We start from the raw sequence: 23,464 nt of genomic DNA on the forward strand, positions 1-23,464 counted from the left end.
CTCCAGTGTTTGTACCCCTTAAAAAAAAAAGATTTTATGCAGATATTCTCATATCCAAAGAACGAACACACACACACGCCCCTCAGCATACAGTTAAAAGCCTATTTACTTACAGGGAGACATGCTACATACCGAGAACCGCCTGGAGTGGAGTATCTACGGCATGGTCGCAATGGACGGAGTACAAACTTCCCACAAAGACAACTCTGGAGAAGAAAGAGAAAACACCACAACCAATAGCGTTATAAGAATCTGGGAGGACTTTAGGGTTGGGAACTCAGTAGCAGTACTTTTATTACCAATACAAACGTCTTCATTAAACAAAAATTTATTTTACTTTCAGAAACCAACTTACCTTACCATGAAACATATTTACAAACCCTTAAAAACAGTGATGCTTCCTACGCCCCAAAGGCTCATATAAAACGACTTTTAAGATTTCAAAAAACAGGGACTATGAGACCATGATCAATTAGCATTTTTTATATTGAGGTACAGTTGATGTATGGTATAAGTTTCAGGTGCACAACATAGTGATTCACAATTTTTAAAGGTTATATTCTATTTATAGTTATTATAAAATACTGGCTATACTTCCTGTGTTGTACAATATAGCCTTGTAGCTTATTTATTTTACAAATAGCAGTTTGTATCTCTTAATCCCCTACCCCTGTCTTGCTTATCCCCACTTCCCTCTCCCCACTGATAAGCACTGATTTGTTCTCTATATCTGTGAGTCTGTTTCTGTTATATTCACTAGTTTGTTGTATTTTTTAGATTCCACGTATAAGTGATATCATACAGTACTTGTCTTTGTCTAATTTATTTCACTTACCATAATGTCCTCCGAGTCCATCCATGTTGCTCAAATGGCAAAATTTCATTCCTGTTTATGGCTGAGTAGTAGTCCATTTTATACACTCACACACACAGACACACACAGACACACACACACCTTCTTCATCTGTTGGTGGACACTTAGGTTGCTTCCATCTCTTGGCTATTGTAAATACTGCTGCTATAACACTGGGGTGCCAATTAGCACTTTTAATGTTATGTATGCTAATTATTTCTTAGAGACAATTTGCCATGTTTTCTTTTTCATAAATTTATTTATTCATCTAAATCTAAAAGTTCATTTTGGTTTCTCCTAATATATAATTAGACTAAAAGTCAATAGTTTTAAGAAAAAACACTAAGTTTACTAATGTCATAAATGTTCATGTAAATACTTATCTCCATATAAGTTGTCTACCTTTACACAAAAGCAAATGATCAAGACAATGCTGTGTGATCTGTTTTAATCAAAGTAAAGCACATAACAGCAAACGTTTCTTAACAAAATGTAGATCCCTTAAATAAAAGAAACAAATGGGCATCTAAATACTATTTGGGGAGGCTTTTGATAAACCTAAGGCCATGCATAGCTATCAATTAGAAATTTGAAACTTATTGTATCCAGAAATAAAATCTTTCTTTATACCAAGTAGGAAATCAAACAGCAGCAAAGGAAAAAAAAATGCTTTCTCTAGGTTCCTTGATGAAACTGCATCTAAGGAGTAACAGAAAAACACAAACTTTCTTTTAAAAGTATCTTAAATTTTAAGAAAATATATCACATGATCAGAGAGCACATGAAATTACTCTAGAATTATAGTTGCATTTACATTCTACTTGCCACAGCCTAGCGGTAAACATCAAATTAACATATTAATACATTTGGGGGAGGAAAAACTGTATGTTTTACAATGTGTAAAGCAGCTATAATTGGTATTTTAAAAGTATTTCAATTATTACCTTTAGTGTAGAATTCTCAACTGAAATTACAAGAAAAGGGTGTTTTCCTACTGTTCTATAAAGCAGGTAGCATGAAATTTCAAACAGAATTGCATCTACTTTCATATATCAACAACTCCATTTTGTTCACTTAGGGATGAAATATTAGGAAACCATTAAAGTTGTGTTTTGTTTAAGAAAGCATTTTTTTACCTCAATGGATATAAAAAGGTATTTGAGTCAAAAATTAAGGCACTGTTAACGGCGGACAATTAGCTAACTGGAACGTCAAGCAGCAAACATAATAATGGATCCTTGATTCTGTGTAATACAGAGCCAGATTCAACACTAGAGGTCTGAGAACACCCTAATTCACAGCAATATATACTTTTTAACCTGCTCCTTTATCCATCTTCTACTTTTACCCTGCCCCTCTTCCCTCCCTTTGACAGATCTATTTGATGTGATTGTAAGTTTACAGTTCCTAGCATTAAGTAAATTTAAAATCTGAAATTCAAAATCAAAATTCAAAATGTTTAGTTACATACAGAGTGAAGTCTCCCTCATGCTTCTGTCTTCCAGCCACTTAGATTCCCTCTCCATAGGCAACCAATGCTATCTGTTTCTTATATATTCAGATAGTTTGTGACGGAGAATTCCGGGCACGCCCCCTTTACACAAATGATACCATAACATACACCCAGTCCTGTACTAAAGTTCACTCAACAATATACACCTGAGCTCATTCTATATCTATATATTCTATATATATCTATATATCTATATATTCTATATCAGCACATGAAAATCTTCCTACTGGATTTGAGTGATTCAGTACTCCACTGTATGGTTGGTTGTACGGCTGTTAGCATAACTGATGCCATCTTAGGCCCATACAGTTCCTCCTGTCCTTCCACAGACCCTGCCCAGGATGGTACTGTGTGGTAAATCGCTTCTCTGTCATCAAAGGCTTTGTAGTTAATAGATATTGTTTAATAATCATTAGGACCAGGGGGCCTCTACGCTCTGTTAGTCCCCAAACATTGAAGACCTTTGCTGACGTATTCCCCTACCCATGAGACCCGTTACCCACTCAATCATCTTGACTTAGGAATGCACGTCCTGTTCCCAAGCACGTACCCCTGTACTCTAGGTTAACTATAAAATCGTCCCAATAGCCCCTCAGACATGCGGAGTGCAGTTGTGAACGCTTCTGGATCACTGCCTGCTGGATCCCACCCTGTAAGTTACCCTATAATAAACTGATCTGTTGATTATGTGGAGCTGCCTGCCTTGTGGTTTGGTCTCAAGACGCTCTCAGTTTGGTGGGTACATTTCATTCTCTCTGGCCTCCAACAGTTGTCACTTAATATATTTAACCAGCCTCTTTTTGATGGTGACTGAGGTTTTGTTTAAATTTTTATTATAATAAACAATGAGAAACATACATCATTTGGGGTCAATTCCTAAAAGTAAAATCTGAAATGTTGGTAAATATTGCTGTATTAGGGGTGTCCCTAGTGGCACAGTGGTTAAGAGTCCGCCTGCCAGTGCAGGGGATGGGGGTTCCCACAGCCTCTCCAACAGCCTTGCAGTGCAGTTTTAATCACAGTTTCCTTTGTTATGACTGTGCATCTTTTAATATATTTATTATCTATTTTACTTCCTTTTCTATGAACTGTCAGTGTATCCTTTGACCACTTTTAAATAAGATTGATCATCTTCATGTTCTAAGTGTTCTTTACATACAAAGAAAAATTAGCCATGCCCCTGCTACTTGCAAATGGTTTTATCCAGTTTGTGATACTTTTATAGCCAAAAGTGTCCATCTTTTATGATTTCCGGGTTTTCTCCTATTCTTCGAAAGTCACCCTCTGATGATAAAATAAGTCTTCCATGGTATTACTCTCATGGTTTCATCTTTTTTATATTTAAATCTTTGAATCCAGTGTAAAGTATATGGCATGGATTCAACTTTATTTTTTCTTAAATGTCTATTCAGTTGTCCCTAAATCGTAGACTGAATAATCCATTTTTTCCCCAACAATTTGAAATGCCACCTTAAAATATACTCAATTCCTTGATGCACTTCGATTTCCTAATTTGTTCCACTGTTCCACCTATTCACACACTTCTATTCATAGACTAACCCCACAATGTTTTAACTACTGCATCTTAGAATTAGGTTTTAACCTGGTAGAGCTAGTCCTCTCTTCTAGTACTATTCTTTTTCAGAATTTTTCTGGATATTCTTGCTTTTGCTTTTGTTTTTGAAAGCTGAGCTTTGAATTAAACAATTGTAAAAATGCACCAACTGTAATATGCACCCTGATTTAAGAAGGGATAAAACGTGAAAAAATTTATCTTTTATGACCAAAACATAGTAGCAATAAAAGGTTTCACACTTGGGACTTCCCTGGTGGCGCAGTGGTTAAGAATCCCCCTGCCAATGCAAGGGACATGGGTCTGATCCCTGGTCCAGAAAGATCCCACATGCGGCGGAGCAACTAAGCCCATGTGCCACAACTACTGAGCCTGTGCTCTAGAGCCCGTGAGCCACAACTACTGAGCCCATGCGCTGCAACTACTGAAGCCCGCACACCTACAGCCCACGCTCCGCAACAAGAGAAGGCACCACAATGAGAAGCCTGTGCACCACAACAAAGAGTAGCCTCCGCTCGCCGCAACTAGAGAAAGCCCACGCACAGCAATGAAGACCCGACGTAGCCGAAAAATTAATTTAAAAAAAGTTTCATACTTCTGTACAAAAAAAAGAAAATTGATTGTATCCTGAGGCAAATAAACAGGTTTTTTATCTGAAATAGTGGCTCCTGGTTTAAAAAATTTAAGTATCCTATTCATTAGGCTACCATCATAGTCTATGTTGCATTTCATATTCCAAACAGAGCTTTAAGAGTCAAAATACTTAAGTTTTTCATGGTTTTATCACCCAAGTATGAATCCCTAGATACAAAGTTTAGTCTTGCCTATTAAAAAAATATGGATATCTTCTAAGTCTATTAATCCATAGGTCTTTTACTCTATAGGTGTTCCCTCCAGTAATTATTCTGTTGAAGAAATCTGCTTGTTCAACCTGCAGAATTTTCCACAGACTGGATTTTGTTCAAGGTGCAATTTAACACGTTCCTGTCCTCTGTATTTCCTGCAAGCTGGAGCTGGAACCAGACACTTGATCAGACTCAGGTTTACTCTCTTTGGCAAGACTTTAGGGGGTGGTGTTTTCTTTCATCGGGAGGTACACAACATCTGCTTGCCTCTCTTTTTGTGCTGTTATCAATTGTGCTAATGTACAATGTCTAGATCCATTAATTTATTGGAAGTTGCAAAAAGTGGTCTCTAATTCTATTTTTCATTTATAATCTGACGTATTTTATAAAGAGATGCTTCCCCTCATCTACAATTTGATTACTCAATAGTACAGTTCACAGAGGAAAGGAGGATAAATGGTTGATTCTTTTTATCCTTTTATCCAGTTATCCTCTGATGATGAACAATTGTGCGGTTTTTTGGTTTTCATTTATTAATTGTGACAGATTGTATTTTCCAAAAACTGACATATTTCACAGCTCCCATGCTTTTCTAGAACCTTGCCACTTCCCCAGAACCTTGCAAGCTCATGAGACCCCAAGAACCTCCTAATGGAACCTCCTTAGAAATGAAAGATATTTACTTACATGTTATTTCCTTGTAAGTATATACAATATAATTTTTATCTGTATAATAATAAATATTATTTACCATAAAAGAATAAATAAAGACTAGGTTTGGGGTGATCTGTTTTACAGCTATAACCAAACAGATGCTTGTACCTGGAAATAGGGTGCTACTATAAAACATAAAGCACGTGTTAATGACTTTGGGACTGGGGGGTGGGGAGTGAAAGTTGGAAGGGCCTTGAGGAGACTGTTAGCAGAAGCCTAATGGCCTTCACAGAAGCTGTCTTGGTGAGGGCTTAAGAAAAGTGAGAAAAATATTTTTGGAACCTGGAGGAAAAAGGGATCTTTGTATGTAGTGGCAGAAGTTTATCAAAATTGTCACCCGTGGTAAGACGTGGAAAATAGAGAATTAGGTATAGCTATACCTAATGAACTGATGGATTTAGCTAAAGACAGTACTAAGCAGAACGTTCACAAGTGCCAACTGCTTCCTTTTAGCAGAGTATGATAAGGATAGCGCCAAGCTTCTGAAAGACAAACAAACCGAAAAAAACTGTTTAGCTTTCAAGCAAAATTTGAAGGAAATATAAAGGAGCTAGTACTTGGTGGGTTAAAAAATAAGACTGTTTCTCATTCTCAGCCTCTCCAGTTAGCAACGATCCTTTAAGACCTCAGAAAGATCTCAGGAGGCGCTCCTCACAGAACTTTTTATACTGAGAAAAGGCCCACTCAGGACCTTAAGAGTATGCATCCCATATTCTTTTTATTAAACAACAGGGCAACTGAGAATCTTAGGGATTTGAGACCACAGCAGCCTCACAGGGAGCCCAAAATTGGAGAAGAGCTTATTCTGATCAGATTTGTGGGTGTGGCTCTTGTCTAATGGAGAACACCCCAGTAAGACCCACAAGAAACCCACAGAGTCATTAAGATGAAAAACAGGCCGGCCTGGATTTAAAGGTGAAGAATATAAAACAAATAGAGGTTTTGGGCCTCTAGAACCTCTACAGACAGAAAGCAGTCTGAGAAAACGATTCAGCTGCCAACAGGCGACACATCTGGAAAAGGAAGGATGGGGCTTCCCTGGTAGCGCAGTGGTTAAGAATCCACCTGCCAATGCAGGAGACATGGGCTCGAGCCCTGGTCTGGGAAGATCCCACATGCCGTGGAGCAACTAAGCCCGTGCACCACAACTACTGAGCCTGCGCTCTAGAGCCCGTGAGCCACAACTACTGAGCCCACGTGCTGCAACTACTGAGCCCGCGCGCCTAGAGCCCGTGCTCCGCAACAAGAGAAGCCACCACAATGAGAAGCCCGCGCACAGCAACCAAGATCCAGCGCAGCCAAAAATAAATAAATTAATTAATAAAAAGAAAAGGAAGGATGATTCAAAGGGTGAAACATGAAGCCCAGAGGGTAGAACCAAGAGCTATGGAGAGGGACTTCCCTGGCGGAGCAGTGGTTAATACTAAGCGCTTCCACGGCAGGGGGCTCGGGTTTGGGGAACTAAGATCCTACATGCGGTGCAGTGCAGCCAAAAAAAAAAGAGCTATGGAGAAACATTCCCAAGCAAGAAGACTAAGTCCTAATTAAGCAAGCAGCAACATGTGTCAGGTGGATTTGACATTTGTTATGAACGGTGACTGCTGTGTGCCTCTTTGGATGGGAGTGTCACACTATATCGTGTGTAGGGTATATGGGGAACAGATAACTTGTCTCTGTAGTTCACAGGTCTTTAGACTGAAAGGAAAAGCACTTAAGGAACTGTACCCAACAGACCACATTCAAGATGTCTTACCTGCAAAGGGATCTGACTTGATGGCAAGATCCTGGTCCGTTAGTCTAAGCCTGATGCTGTGATGGGATCAGGTTTTGGAGGGTTATGAGGAAGGCTGTGAATGTATTTACATGTGGGAGGAATGCCAGTTGTCATGGCTACAAGGCAGACTGTATTGTCCAAAACTGACTACAACAATATTTCCTGTAACACATGCTCTTCCAGAAACTTGCTACTCCTCCAGCAAACTGAGCCCTTCCCTGGAACAAGGGCATGCCTTAGTTACTAATTTACTAATAGAGGGCAGTGAAAGTGAGGCTCTGTGACTTCTGAGACCAAGACATAAAGGGGATACAGTTTCTGCCTGGCTCTGCCCCTCATCACACTTGCTCTTGGAACACAGCCGCCAAACTGGGAGGAAACCCAGACACACATGTAGGTGTTCCAGCCAACAGACCCACTGAGGTCTCAGCTGCAGCCAGTATCAGCTGTCAGACACGGGAGTGAGGAAGCCTTTGAGATGACTCTAGCCCCAGCCACGGCCTGACTACAACCTCACGAGGGACACAAAATGCCCAGCTGAGGCCAGAAACCCCCAGAACTGAGGGAGGCAGTCAATAAATCTTTTACCCCAAGCTCAAGGTGCCTTAGCAAACCAAAACAGGATCTTTATCAACTCATGGATTTAAACACTTCTATGAACTTAAACCAGTTGCAACTGTTATCCTTTTGAAAACTCAAATTGTCCCATTTCTGGCTAATGGATGCTACTTCAAGTTTATTATATATTACTTTAATTATATATATATATTTAAGTCTAGCTCTGTATATATCAGGCCATCTGCAACTGCCTGGTGTTGAGTGTTTTGTTTTGTTTTTTTCTCTGTGTGGTAAAATTCGCTTATAAAATTCACCATTTTAAAGTGTACGTTTCAGAGGCATTTAGTACATCCACAATGCTGTACAACCATCGCCGTTGCCTAGCTCCGGAACAGCTTCATCACTCCAAAAGTAAACTCCTGTACCAACTAAGCAGTCTCCCCATTTTCCCTTCTCCCCAGCTCCTGTCAGCCACTATCTACTTTCTGGCTCTACATTGGCAGGTGGATTCTTAACCACTGCACCACCAGGGAAGCCCCAAAACATTTTATAATTTTGTGAAATCCAATTTATCTTGTGTCTTTTGGTGTCACGTGTAAGAAACCACTTCCAAATCCAAAGTCTACCTTCAGAACCCTCTTTCTTAAGCACCAAACTAAACTCTCTTTATTTATATAAACTAAACGTCCTAACTTTAACACACAAAATACTGGACACTTCTTAGTTCTGGAATACCTTTTTATTAATAATAACCAACAATGTAGAAAAGACAATACTGTTCAAAACAATTTGCCTTGACATATAGCCTTGTAATAAATGTTATAAGGTTAGCATTCCTGCTTCCAACCTATAGAAACATGATTTTAACAAACAAAACCCAACAAAGCAAGTTAAAACACACAATTCCCATGTAATGTTCTTGCAAAGACCACTTATTCCTTAGCTCTTCCAAATTAAAGTGAACATATAAAAAGAAACCACAATCCTGGAAACAGAGACTATAATACAAGTCCCCTCATGTGAACCCTATCTGGAGGTTGCAGGTTTCCCTTCTAGATGTGGCCGTTTGCTGTAACTGACATTTCGGTTTTGAGATTTGTAATAAGGATTCCTCCCACACAAACAAAAGGTATCCCGAAGTTAATGGCAAGTTCTACATTTAAATTACAGATTAATATCCAACAACTCTTTCTATAGTTGACTAAAATTATTTTATAGGAATCATGCATTAAGGTTAAAAATATATCACATACACAAATCCAATTAAGTTTGGCATGAAAGCAGTATTATTTCCCAGTAAAAACATATTCTATAGGAGAAAAAGTGCTTTTCAGTTATGACAAGGAAATAGCAGACATTCATCAGTATGGCAAAAGCAGGAAGGTGATATTTCTCTAGTTTTCTCTGCATATATGTGTGAAAATATATATTACCTATATACTCTGAATCTTCTGTTCTAAGTTATGATGTAAAATGTATTTCAAAATGGTTTGAAAGCAATTGGTCCAGAGAAATGAAAATGAAGAATAATAAAAAAGGATTCTAGACTTCCCTGGTGGCGCAGTGGTTAAGAATCTGCCTGCCAATTCAAGAGATACGGGTTCCAGCCCTGGCTGGGAAGATCCCACATGCCGCAGAGTAATTAAGCCCCCGAGCCACAACTACTGAGCCCGCGTGCCACAAATACTGAAGCCCAAGCACCTAGAGCCTGTGCTCCGTAACAAGAGAAGCCACTGTAATGACAAGCCCACGCACCACAACGAAGAGTAGCCCCTGCTCGCTGCAACTAGAGAAAAGCCTGTGCGCAGCAATGAAGACCCAACACAGCCAAAAATTAAAACAATAAATTTATTTTTTTTAAAAAAGGATTCTAATATGCATAGAAGCAAACAGGCTGCATCATATACTAAACTACTTTCTACCACGTGTGCCTCACTACCTACATCTATTATTGAGTAACAGTGTTTTATAACCCTAATGAAAAGAAAGAATTCCAGAAGATGACAGCTAAAAATGTCCACACACAAGTTCAGTCCTAAATTAGCCCTGATATCAAACTTGGTCTTAGTTAAATAAGCTAGCTTAGTCAACCCTCAAAAATAATGTTTCTTTCGCTTTTTCAAAATTATAAGCAGATAAGATCAATGCACGTGCAGATGACCACTCCCAAATTTGTAGTCTGGGAGAGGGCCAGGCTAGGCTGAAAGCCCAGGTCCTCCAAACCCAAGGCCCACCTCAAAAAAGGCTGGGCCTGGCCATGCAGTCCTGGGACTAAAAGAAGACAGATGGTGTTAGGTCTGGGAAGTAAAGTGAGGAAGAATCAGAGCTCTGAAGCTCATTTCTGGGAAAGAAAGAAAGAGCAATTCATTTCTGCTGAATACCCACATGTAAGGAATTTAAGGATGATTAAGTCCACACATTGAGGATAAGCTAGATGCCAGCCGTGATGGTAAATTTTTTATGTCAACTTGGAGGGTGTTTTTGGATGAAATTAACATTTGAATCAATGAACTATGAATAAAACAGGTTGCCTTCCATAATATGGGTGGGCCTCAGACAGTCAATGGAAGACCTGAATAGAACAAAAAGACCAGTCTCCCCAAGCCAAGAGGGAATTCTCCAGCAGAATGCCTTCAGACTGGAACTGCACCATCGGCTCTCCTGGGTCTCCAGTTTGCCAGCCTTCAGACTGAAAATGCACCACAAGCTCCTCTGGGACTGTGCATATCAAGCCTGCCAGCCTCCACAACTGCATGGGCCAATTCCTTATAGTAAATCTTTCTATCTACATGCACATCCTATCTGTTCTGTTTCTCTGGAGAGGTTCTAAAACCTATGGAGGTTTAAGTTTAAGGGAGGTCACATCCACTTGCAGAAATTAAGAAAAATTCACAGAACACATTTATTCTTTCATTCAAACATGTCATTCTTTCATTCAAACAGGTCACAAATGACACATCTTTATTTACTGAGCACCTATTAGGAGCTGGGACTACTGTGAGTACTGCTATGGATACAGTCCCTTTGAGGAGCTTCCATTTTAATGTGGAAAATACACAATAAATACACAGTATGTCAGGTGGTGGTAGGGGCTACAAAGTAAAACCAAGTAGGGTGAGGGTAAGTTCAGAGTGATGCAAAGGAGAGAGTGCTCAGAGGTCTGTTTTAGATAGGGAAGGCCTCTCTGAAGGGAAGGTGATAGCTGAGAAAATATCTGAAGGGAGTGAGAGCTAAGCAAAGATGTGTGGGAGAACTTCAGGGTAAACAGCAAATGAAAAGGCAGTGAGAAGAAGAGAATGAGGCCAGTAGAAAAATAAGATATGCAAACAGCCAGATCATGAAGGGCCCAGGGGGCACGGTAAAGACTTTAGATTTTACTCTGATGAGACGGGATGTCACGGGAGGGCATGACATGGTCTGTATGCTTTTTTAAAGGCCTTTGTTAACAACTAGGTGAAGAACTGACTCTAGGAGGGCAACAGTAAAAGCCAGAAGACATTTAAGAAGATGGTGTGTGGTGTGGGGCTTCCCTGGTGGCGCAGTGGTTGGGAGTCCGCCTGCCGATGCAGGGGACACGAGTTCATACCCCGGTCCAGGAAGACCCCACATGCCGCGGAGCGGCTGGGTCCGTGAGCCATGGCTGCTGAGCCTGTGTGTCCAGAGCCTGTGCTCCACAATGGGAGAGGCCGCGGCAGTGAGAGAGGCCCGTGTACAGCAAAAAAAAAAAAAAAAAAAAAGAAGATGGTGTGATGGAGTGGAAAGGATTTTGACAAAATCCAACAAGAATTTAGAAATTTGAGTACAAAGTTCAAAAGCAGAGGCTAGACAATCATCTGCTTAGGGATTAAAGTTCTGAGAACTGATGTAATCCCAGTAAGAGAGCATATAAAGAGATGGGACAGTATCATTACATGCCTCTTAGAATGGCCAAAATCCCCAACACTGACCACAACCAAATGCTGGTGAGGCTGTGGAGCAACAAGAACTCTCATTCACTGCTGCTGGGAATGCAAAACGGTACAGCCATTTTGGAAGATAGAGGGGCAGTTTCTTACAAAACAAAGCATATTCTCACCATATGATCCAGCATATGTGCTCCCTGGTATTTACACAAAGGAGCTGAAAATGTATGTCCACGTAAAAACGTGCACTGAAAAGTTTACTGCATCTTTATTCTCAACTGCCAAACCTTGGAGGCAACCAAGATGTCCTTCAGTAGGTGAATGGATAAATAAACTGTGGTACAGCCAGACAATGGAATATTTTTCAGCACTAAAAAAATGATCCATCAAGCCATAAAAAGACATGGAGGAACCTGAAGTATACTAAGTGAAAGAAACCAATCTGAAAAGGCTACATTCTGTATGATTCCATCTATATGACATTCTGAAAAAAGCAAAACTATGGAGACGGTAAAGAGACTGGTGGTTGCCAGGAGGTGGGGCTAGGCAAGTGATGAATAGGTGGAGCACAGAGGATTTCTAGGACAGTGAAAATACTCTATATGATACCATAGTGATGGATACATACCATCATACATGTGTCTCAATCCACAGAACGTACAACATCAAAAGAGAACGCTAGTGTCAACAACGGATGTTGGGTGATTATGATATGTCAATGTAGGTTCATCAATTGTAACAAATGTAACACTCCAGTGGCAGACGTTAATACAGGGGGAGGCTATGCATCCCTCAGGCACAGGGTATATGGGGAATGCCCTCTAGTTTGCTGTGAATCTAAAACTGCTCTGAAATAATGTCTTAAAAGAAAAGAGAAAGGGGGAGAGGGGGAAAGTTCATTGGGGTTCCAGAGTTCTAGAGGTACAAGAAGAAGTCGACTCAACAAAGGAAAATAAAAGAGATGAAGGGTAAAATGGGACCCAAGATACTACATGAGAAGAGCAAAAAGAGTTTCACAACGCAACAGGAGCAAATACTATAGAATGAATGAGGAGATAAGAAGAATAAACCAATGAATTTTTCAAGATAGCAGCTTTAGGAAGGTAAGAAATCTTGGTTGCAGGCTAGAAAAGGGTTCATATTTTAATATGAAGTTTTAACCAGTTTTCTCCTAATTTCCTAATTGGGATCCCATTAAGTGGAAAATATTTTGATAAAGGCAAGGAAGGAAAAAGTAGTTTTGGACTTCAGGGCAGACAGAGACAGATCAGTGACAACCATGACGTAACAAGACTGGGCCTGAAAGGAGAGCTCCGAAAACATACCTCACCAGTTCTGCCCTGAAAGGCAGTTATGCTTCCTCCAACCTCCTAGCCCCACTTGGGCAGTATGATAGGCCAGATTCTAAGTCGGCTTCCATGATCTCTGCCCCCTGCAGTTAAGCCCACGATTAGAGTAGTATGGCAAAAGGGATTTTGCAGATGTAATTAGGTTTCTAATCAGTTGACTTGAACTAATCAAAAGGGAGTTACCCAGGTGGGCCTGGCCTAATCACATAAGCCGTTTAAATCTGGGTCTGGAGATCAGAAACAGGGAAGTTAAGAGAAATTTTGAAGTCTAAGAGACAAGCTCCTGGTACCCTGCAAGAAAGTAAACATCTGTGTTACAAACTGCCTCTGAGGACCTTGCAGCAAGGAACTTCAGACAGCCCCCAGGAAGGGTGAGGTGACAGCTAGCAAGAAAACAGGGACTTCAGCCCTACAGCTGCAAGGGACTGAATTCTGCCAACAAACTGAAGGAGCTTAGAAGAGAAGCTTCAAATGAGAACCACAGCAGGGAAAACACTTTGCATCCTTGTGTGACAACGAGCAGAGAACCCCGACCATTCATGTCCAGAAACACTAAGATAATAAATGTGTTGTTTTAAGCTACTCAATCTGTGGCACCTGTTATAAAGCAACAGAAAACTAACACTACCCCGCACTTTCCTACAGAAGAGACTGCTTCTCCTACCCTGGAAACAAAAGGGGAGATAAGCAAACTTGAAAAATAAAAAGCTTGACTTTTATTTCTAACTCGCTGTGCCCAGGGAGTTTGCTCAATTGCTTGAGTCACAGTACCTGTTTTGCAAATACCACATTTTGCCAAAATACCAATTTTCTTTAAATTGTGAGCAATGGGAATAGGTTTCCTTTTTTAATTTCAGAAAATTACTTTGATAATTATGCAGAAATAAAAATAACTGGGTGTCTGGGCTCCCTGAATGTCTGCCAAAGTCGTCCCAGCACCTGAAGACACAGATCCTCAGGCTAATCTCAGAAATGAGCACAAGGTCATGACGCCTAACCTTCCTCGAGTACCAGGTGTTCGAGCTCCATAAATTACAATCTTTCATTAGCTCAAGAAGTGTTCTCCGCTACGAAAAGAAAGGCAGCCCCTCCTGATTAATTACAATCTTGACACCCCCCCCCCCCCAAACGCGGCCTCTAGCAGTCCAGGCACCTTCTTATTAAGATGCAACAAGCCAAGGCTATGCATGTTCTGCTGGGAACTGCAGTTTTCCGTCGACCTTCAACCACTGGCTGCGCGAAACCTATCAAGCGCCCAACCGGCGACCCGGGCGCCAGCAGCCTCAATTGGTCCTAGACTGGGGCAGCGCGGGGCTGATTGGATGGCATGTCCCCGAAGCCGTGCCTCCCGTCCTACGCCCGCCTCCCCGCCACCTTCTCTTCTCCACGCCCCATCCCTATTCAGCAATAACCCTCAAATCATTCCAGTCCATCGAACTGCCGAATTAACTGCCTCAAGGGCTCACCCGGGACTCTCGCGATAAGGGCGGCCCTGAGACACGCCTCTGTCCCCAGGCCTAGGCAGAGCCAAAGCCTCCCTTATTTTCCGCCGGCTGCCGGGAGTCAGTTTCACCACGCGCTCTCTCCCGGCGCCCGCGTCCTCACCTGGGCGGTGGAGGTCACGCCGGATAACTGACAGGCTCGCAGCATCTCTGCGGGGCTGACCGCGCTGCAGGTGTAAGTGGGAGCTAGGGCAGCGGCGCAAGTAGGGGAAACCTTGCGTCCGTGCGTGCTTGCGTCCGTGCCGCCTCTCCGCGCCGGGCGTACCGGAAGGGCAGCCAACCCCACTGCGCACGCGCAGCTCCCTCTCGCCCTTGTCCAGGCCGCTGGGAGAGGGTGGGCCCTGCTTAGACGGAAGGGGCGATTTCTCCTTCCGGGTCGCGCTCGGGGCTCTTGGCTGTTACCCCAAGCTCGGGTAACTGGGTGATTGAGGTGGGTAGCAGTGCGTCTGGACCTCGGGCTCTGGTCCGCGCGGAAACCGGGCAGGTGTGACTCCGGAGAATTCAAGCAAGAAAGCATCTCAGCTGTTTCTGTCAGCTGGATATTTCGTAGAAAGGAATGGATTTGCCCAAAGTTACGTAAACAGTGGTGTTGTCTCGGTTTGCGCGTTCTGTTCGTTTGGCAGCCCTTCTTCCGGGAGTCATCCTGCTTGTGGGAGACTGGGTGAAAGAACACTGGGGAGATCTTTGTGCAGAATGTGTCGTTCAGGAATCTAATAAATAGCACAGCAGGAATAGAAACCCTGATTCTTCGGGTTCCACAGCTTCTACTCCTTCATATTAAACCACACCGCTTTCTTCACCAAGTTTTTATTTTAGAAAGGTAATTTTGGTCGCAATCTGTGGGATGGATGGGAAGATGAGGTCAGTGCAGAAACACTGTTCAAAGTATTCCACTGAGCCTGTAATCAAGGTAACACACGTTAAATACTGAACACCATAGTCAATGCTATTAGTACTAATTATGATCTTACCGTCAATATATCGTAGAAACTAAATAACTTGTGTGTCTCTTGCGTTTGCAAAGTACTTTTGAGGGGACTGCGTTCTACTTTGGTGGGAATAAGACTGAATTGACGCCCTGCATTCAGTCTGTGCTTTTCCTGGAGTTTCTTTTCTGAGGAGAAGGGCCGAGAAAGGGCCCTTCCAGGGCGCGGCGCTGGGTTGCCACATTTGGGAGCGCCGCCTGGAGTTGGGCGCACAGCCTCCCGCCGCCCTGCCGTTGGGCTGGTGGAGGCCGCAGCGCTGTTAGGGTTGCATCAGTTTTCCTGTTTGCACTATTTCTTTTTGTAACCATGGCCCCGTCTTAAGTATTTCCAACTGAGAAACGAAACCGAAACTTAACCAGCCGCTCTCGCTTCTGTAACTACGCTTGCTGACCCCCCCCTTGTAATCATCCAACCAATCAGACGGCGTGTCTTTGTTTAAAGGTTAACCAATCAGTACTCCCCACCCCTGGAAAGTCCCGAACTTGATTGTACCTATCTGTAAAAGAGCTGAACTAAACTCCATCGGGACCTCTTAGCGCCACCGGCAACGAGTGCGCAGAGGTCCAGGTTCGAACCTGCAATAAATGACCCTTGCCGTTTGGCTTTGACTCTCGACTCTGGTGGTCTTGTGGAGGGGTCTCGCGACCGTGGGCATTTCATTTGGGGGCTCGTCCGGGATGCCCCCGAGCCCACCAGACATCAGGTCAACGGGTCCTCGCTGACAACCGATCGGTAAGTAAGCCGGCTCAGGGTACCTTCTGTTTTGGGGACTAGGACAGTCCTGGCGGACGCGCTATAGGACACCTAGTCGGGTGTGGTTGGAGACGTCCACCACGACCCATCTGGGGCTGATAGCCCATCTGAAGCGCGCACGCGATAACCTCCCCTTCCTCCTTTTACAGGCTCCGCTATTGGGACGGCTCTTAATCACTTTCGTTTTCAGAGTAACCTTCTCTAACCAATCTCTTCCAGGACCCAGACATGGGCCAAGCACAGAGTACCCCCCTCTCCCTCCTTCTCGCTAATTTCGGGGATGTAAAGTCCCGAGGACACAACCTCAGTCTGGACATCCGGAGAAAAAAACTAATTACCTTCTGCCGCTCTGAATGGCCAACTTTCGGGGTTGGCTGGCCCACCGAGGGTACCTTTTGTCTTCCTATAATCCTAAAAGTTAAATCTAGAGTTTTCTTGCCAGGAAAAGAAGGCCATCCAGACCAGATCCCCTACATCCTGGTATGGCAGGACCTGACAGAAAACCCACCTCCCTGGATGACCCCCTTTTTGTCATCAGGGTCATGTAAGATCCTTGCGGCCCGACCAACTAAACCTCCCAAGCCTCAGGCCCCAACTGCACCCATACTCTCTGATAGCCAAGACCTCCTTCTCCTAGACCCCCCCCCCCATATCAACCTCCTCCTTTGGCCCCACAACCGGTCCCCCTTCCTGCTCCTGGCCCTGCTCCTCTCCCCTTGGTAGAACCTCCTGCGGCCCCTCCCGAGGGGCCACCCAGGTCAGAACCGGAGAACCGAGAGGCAGAAGCACTACCGGTCCTCCTGCCCAATGAAAATAACTCCCATGGGCCGGCTGGACGCACCCGTGGACGCACTCAGCGCGACCCAGGGTTCCGCCATCCGGATTCCACCATAGCCCTACCCCTGCGAGAAATAGGCCCTCCCGATGAGACAGGGAACCCCCGACTCCAGTATTGGCCATTCTCTACCAGTGACTTATATAATTGGAAAACCCAGAATGCCCGCTTCTCTGATAATCCTAAAGACTTGATAGCTCTTCTAGATAGCGTTATGTTCACTCATCAGCCCACCTGGGATGACTGCCAACAGCTCCTCCGGATCCTGTTCACTACCGAAGAACGAGAGCGAATCCAGCTGGAGGTGAGAAAACTGGTTCCTGGAGATGATGGTCAACCCACCGCTAACCCTGACCTCATCAATGCAGCCTTTCCCTTAACTCGCCCCCCCGCAGGATGAATGGGACTATAACACCGGAGAAGGTAGGGGACGACTGCTCATTTATCGCCAGACTCTAATGGCGGGTCTCCGGGCTGCCGCGCGCAAGCCCACTAATTTGGCCAAGGTATATTCAATTATACAAGGTAAAACAGAAAGTCCCTCCTCTTACTTAGAAAGATTAATGGAAGCCTTTAGGCAGTATACCCCTATGGATCCAGAGGCCCCCAAAAATCAGGCTGCCACTGTAATGTCCTTCGTTAACCAGGCAGCCCCTGATATTAAAAAGAAACTCCAGAAGTTAGAAGATCTGGAGGGCAAACAGATACAGGATCTACTCTGTATCGCCCAGCGCGTCTTTAATAACCGAGACGCCCCAGAGGATAAACAACTTAAAGCCACTGAGAAAATGACTAAGGTCCTGGCTGCCATTGTTCAGAAAGACCAAGAGGGCCCCCCAGCCACTCGACCTCCCAGGCGACCATTGGACAGAGATCAATGTGCCTATTGCAAGGAAAAGGGCCACTGGGCTCGGGAATGCCCCAAGAAAAGGCAGCCGCGCCCCAACCAGAGGCAATGGCAACCGAAGGCCACCCCAGTCCTCTTTACACATGATGCAGAGTAGGGGGCACGGGGTTTGGACCCCCTCCCCGAACCCAGGGTAACCCTACAAGTGGAGGGGAAACCAGTCCAATTCCTGGTGGATACGGGGGCACAGCATTCAATCTTGGTTAAGCCCCACGGGAAAGTTTCTAACAAATCCTGCTGGGTCCAGGGAGCTACGGGAGTCAAACATTACCCCTGGACCACTCAGAGAACTGTGGACTTGGGCACGGGAAGGGTAACCCATTCCTTTCTGGTCATTCCCGATAGCCCTTGCCCCTTACTGGGGAGAGACTTGCTCACTAAAATGGGAGCACAAATTCATTTTCGGCCAGAGGGGCCAATCGTAACAGACCCTCACGACCAGCCCATATCTGTGCTCACCCTGAACTTAGAAGATGAGTACCGACTTCACCAGGAACCACCCTCCCAAAATCAAGATATAGAGTCATGGCTTCAGCAGTTCCCCGAAGCATGGGCAGAAACAGGTGGGATGGGACTAGCCAAACATCGCCCAGCCCTATTCATAGAGATCAAACGGGGGGCAGATCCTGCACGTGTCCGACAGTATCCCATGCCCCTAGAGGCCAAGACTGGTATCACTCCTCATATTCGCCGGCTTCTTGACCTGGGGATACTGCGTCCCTGCCAGTCGGCCTGGAATACACCCCTGCTGCCAGTCCGCAAACCTAACAGTGAAGACTACCGCCCAGTGCAGGACCTGAGAGAAGTTAACAGACGGGTCATAGACATCCATCCTACTGTGCCCAATCCATATACTCTTTTGAGCGCCCTTAGTCCAGGAAAACAATGGTATACTGTGCTGGACCTCAAAGATGCCTTTTTTAGTTTACCCTTGGCGCCCAAAAGTCAAGAACTCTTTGCCTTCGAATGGTCGGATCCCGAGAGAGGCATAAACGGACAACTCACCTGGACCAGACTTCCTCAAGGATTCAAAAATTCGCCCACCTTGTTTGATGAGGCCCTACACGAGGATCTCAGTGAGTACCAGAGACAAAACCCCAATGTAACCCTCCTGCAGTATGTTGATGATCTCTTAATAGCTGCTGAGACCGCTGAAGCCTGCCTGCAGGGAACCAGAAACCTCCTACAGACTCTCGGCACCCTGGGATACCAGGCCTCTGCCAAGAAAGCGCAGATCTGCAGGCCTGAGGTAACTTACCTGGGGTACCTATTGAAAGGGGGGCAACGATGGCTCACAGATGCACGGAAGGAAACCGTCCTCCGCATCCCCAGACCCACCACGCCTCGACAGGTGAGGGAATTTTTGGGGTCAGCGGTGTTCTGCCGTTTATGGATACCCAAATTTGCTGAAATGGCCAAACCGCTATACTTAGCCACCAAAGAGCAGACGCCCTTTAAATGGACAGAGGAGGCTGAGCAATCATTTCAGCAGATCAAAACTGCCTTGCTATCCGCACCCGCCCTGGGTCTCCCTGATGTCTCCAAACCCTTCCACCTCTTTGTGGATGAAAGCAAAGGCATAGCTAAGGCCGTGTTGACCCAGCCCCTCGGTCCTTGGCCCAGGCCTGTCGCTTACCTATCAAAGAAATTGGACCCAGTGGCTGCCGGCTGGCCTCCTTGCCTCCGGATGATCGCCGCCACGGCCCTAATGGCAAAGGAGGCTGACAAACTAACTATGGGGCAGGAGTTACATGTCACCACCCCCCACGCCATCGATGGGGTTCTCAAACAGCCTCCCGACCGATGGATGAGCAATGCTCGACTGGTCCACTACCAGGGTCTACTGTTAAATCCCCTCAGAATCAGCTACACTCCGCCGCGGGCATTAAACCCTGCCTCCCTATTACCTGACCCAGATTTGGACTCCCCACTCCATGACTGTGCAGAGGTACTGGCCCAGATCCATGGGGTTCGGGAAGACCTACGTGACCAGCCCCTACCGGATGCACAAGTCACATGGTTCACTGACGGCAGCAGCTTTGTCCAGCAAGGTCAGAGGTATGCGGGGGCAGCGGTAACATCAGAAACTGAGGTGATATGGGCAGAGACTGTCCCCCCGGGGACCTCAGCCCAAAAAGCTGAATTAATTGCCCTGACCCAAGCTCTCAAGATGAGCAAAGGCCAAAAAGCCACCATATATACAGACAGCCGGTATGCTTTTGCTACCGCACATATACATGGGGCAATATACCGAGAGCGGGGACTACTCACAGCAGAGGGCAAAGACATCAAGAACAAAGAGGAAATCCTGGCCTTGCTAGCAGCCATATGGGAACCCAAAAAGCTAGCCATTGTACACTGCCCGGGGCATCAAAAACCCACGAATCCAGTCGCCCGAGGCAACAATTTGGCAGACCAGACGGCTCGAAAGGCGGCACACACTCCAATACCATTACTTCCCCTGCAACTGCCGGATCCAGGGCCCCGGGAACTACCGCCCCAACCCGACTACTCGGAGGATGACATCAGATGGATGAGCAAGCTCCCTCTAACCCAGGTTAGAGACGGATGGTGGCGGGACGCTAAGAACGATATCCTCCTTCCTGAGGGACTAGGAACCCTGGTCCTTGAACGGATCCACCGTACCACCCACTTGGGCGCCCGACGGCTACAGGATCTCATCAGGCAGACTGGACTTAAAATTAAAAATGTCTCCGAGAAGACTGAACGACTGGTTGATGACTGTGCAGTCTGCCAACTCCATAATGCCAGCACCTACCCGCCAACCACTGGCATCCGGGACAGAGGAAACCAGCCCGGAGCCTACTGGGAAGTGGACTTCACGGAGGTAAAGCCTGGCAAATATGGGTATAAATATTTACTGGTGTTTATAGATACCTTTTCAGGTTGGACTGAGGCATTCCCAACCAAGAAAGAGACTGCACAAATAGTAGCTAAGAAACTACTAGAAGAGATCCTGCCCAGGTATGGCTTTCCAGTTATGATAGGGTCCGACAACGGGCCAGCCTTCATTTCTAAGGTAAGTCAAGATCTGGCTTCCATACTTGGGGCTAATTGGAAATTACATTGTGCATACCGCCCCCAGAGTTCAGGACAGGTAGAAAGAATGAATAGAATTCTAAAAGAGACCTTGACTAAATTGACCATGGAGACTGGCGCTAACTGGGTAGTCCTACTCCCCTACGCTCTGTTTAGGGTGCGAAATTCCCCCTATAAGCTAGGATTTACTCCCTACGAAATAATGCATGGTAGGCCTCCTCCTATCATCCCTAACCTAAAGACTAACCTTATCCAATTGGACCCAGAAAATAATCTCCTGTCTTCCCTCCAAGCCTTACAGCGGACACACGAGACAATCTGGCCCAAACTAAAAGAGCTATATGCAACAGGACCCCCGCCTACTCCACACCAGCTCCGGCCAGGTGACTGGGTCCTTGTCAAACGCCATCGACAAGAGACCCTAGAACCCAGGTGGAAAGGACCTTACCAGATCATCCTGACAACGCCGACGGCCATCAAGGTGGACAGCATAGCTGCCTGGATCCATTACACCTACGTCAAGCCGGTGGACCCATTTTCTGACCTCATCAAGTCCACTAAAGCTGACGTCACCTGGACGGTTGACCGGAATAAGGACAATCCCTTCAAACTGACCTTGCGCCGTACCCTCCCCCATGATGACCAAGGTACTGCTGATAGCCCTAATGATAGTCCTAACCCTCAACCCTCGGGCCACGAGGGGAGGACTCGGCCCTTCCCCCGATAAGAATACTTTAATACAACAACTATATGGTGCACCGTGCGAGTGCAGGGGAGGTACTATGGAGACTCCTGTTGTTCCCCGAGGGTATACTCATATGCAGGACTGCGGGGGCATAACTGCGTATCTTGTTCAGGAATATAAGGGCACCGGGGCCTCTCAAAGCTGGCAATGCTACCATAAGCCTAAGCCACTCCCCCCTCGAGCCACTTGCCCCTGTTCTACCTTCCAGGAATCAATGCACAGCATGTGCTATTCCTCTTACCAGCAATGTATAGGGGCCAATAACAAGACTTATTTCACAGCCATACTACAGAATAATAAAAGCCCCACCATTAGTGAGGGTAATAAATACCTTCAGGCTGGATGCACTGGCACCCCCGGGACCCCGGTATGCTGGAATACCAGGGCCCCCACACATATGTCAGACGGTGGGGGGCCCCAGGACGCAGTGCGCCAGATAGAAACCCGAAGACAAATAGAAGAGGTCTATCGGCATCTGTACCCACAGCTCAACTACCACCCCTAATTCTCCCTAAGGTCAATCCCTCTGAACTGGACCCCCAGACCATGACTATACTAGAAGCTACCTTTACACTTTTGAATGCCACCAACCCCAACTTAGCACAGGATTGCTGGCTCTGCCTTCCTCAAGGACCGCCCCGCCCTATAGCCATCCCCACCTTCGCCAATTTAAACATCAGCGAACGATGTAACCCTACTTTACTCCCCGAGCCGTTCCCCATACAATTTTCAAAATTTTCAACCACCTTTAATACCTCATGCTTTGTTAAGAACGATTCCCTCTCTAACGCCAGTATTGACTTGGGAATCCTTTCATCCACTGGATGTAGTCAGTATATCCCCGTGAACTCCTCCCTCTGTAGTCCTAACACCACTGTTTTTGTCTGTGGAAATAACCTAGCATACACCTATTTACCCCCGAATTGGACAGGGGTCTGCAACCTAGCCACCCTCCTCCCCAATGTAGACCTAATCTCGGGAGACACCCCATTGCCCATTCCCAGCTTTGGCCTTTGGGCAGGGAGAGCCAAACGAGCCATTACAGTCATACGCCTCCTGGTAGGATTAGGAATTACAGGAGCTGTGGCCACAGGAAGTACGGGTCTTGGGGTCTCCCTTCACTCCTATAATCAGCTGTCTAGGCAATTAATAGAAGATGTAGAAGCCCTCTCTGGTACCATTCAGGACTCACAGGACCAATTAGATTCATTGGCCGAGGTAGTCCTACAGAATAGGAGGGGCTTAGACTTGCTGACAGCTGAACAGGGTGGGATATGCCTCGCCCTAAAAGAAAAATGTTGTTTCTATGCAAATAAATCAGGCATTGTAAGAACCAAGATCCACCAGCTCCAGGAAGACCTAGCTCGCCTCGGCAGGAATTAGCGGATAATCAATCCCCTTTGGTCAGGATTTCATGGAATGCTTCCCTTCCTCCTCCCCATCCTGGGCCCTCTACTATGCCTCCTTCTCCTCTTCACTGTAGGCCCCTGTATACTCAGTAGAGTCATAGATTTTGTCCGAGAAAAAATAAATGCAGTTCAGCTAATGGTATTAAGAACACAATATCAGCCCTACGAGGCCTTAGAAATTGAAGA

At 45.3% G+C, this 23,464-nt stretch overlaps 1 protein-coding gene across 5 annotated transcripts in view; it reads right to left on the bottom strand.

The window, feature by feature from the left end:
• Positions 1-14,835, bottom strand: part of IMMT (inner membrane mitochondrial protein) — a 48,877-nt gene extending 34,042 nt beyond the window's left edge. For all 5 annotated transcript variants that reach the window (XM_082851583.1, XM_082851582.1, XM_082851580.1 and 2 more), the window contains exons 1-2: positions 14,687-14,835; positions 133-206 (exon numbers count right to left, since the gene is read on the bottom strand). In XM_082851583.1, the coding sequence (XP_082707709.1) occupies positions 133-206; positions 14,687-14,731 (119 nt within the window). In that variant the 5' untranslated portion in view covers positions 14,732-14,835. The remainder of the gene's footprint in view (positions 1-132; positions 207-14,686) is intronic.
• Positions 14,836-23,464: the final 8,629 nt, after the last annotated feature.

Source organism: Leucopleurus acutus, assembly GCF_964270905.1.
Source record: "Leucopleurus acutus genome assembly, chromosome: 12".
In the NCBI taxonomy this organism is placed as follows: Eukaryota; Metazoa; Chordata; class Mammalia; order Artiodactyla; family Delphinidae; genus Leucopleurus; species Leucopleurus acutus.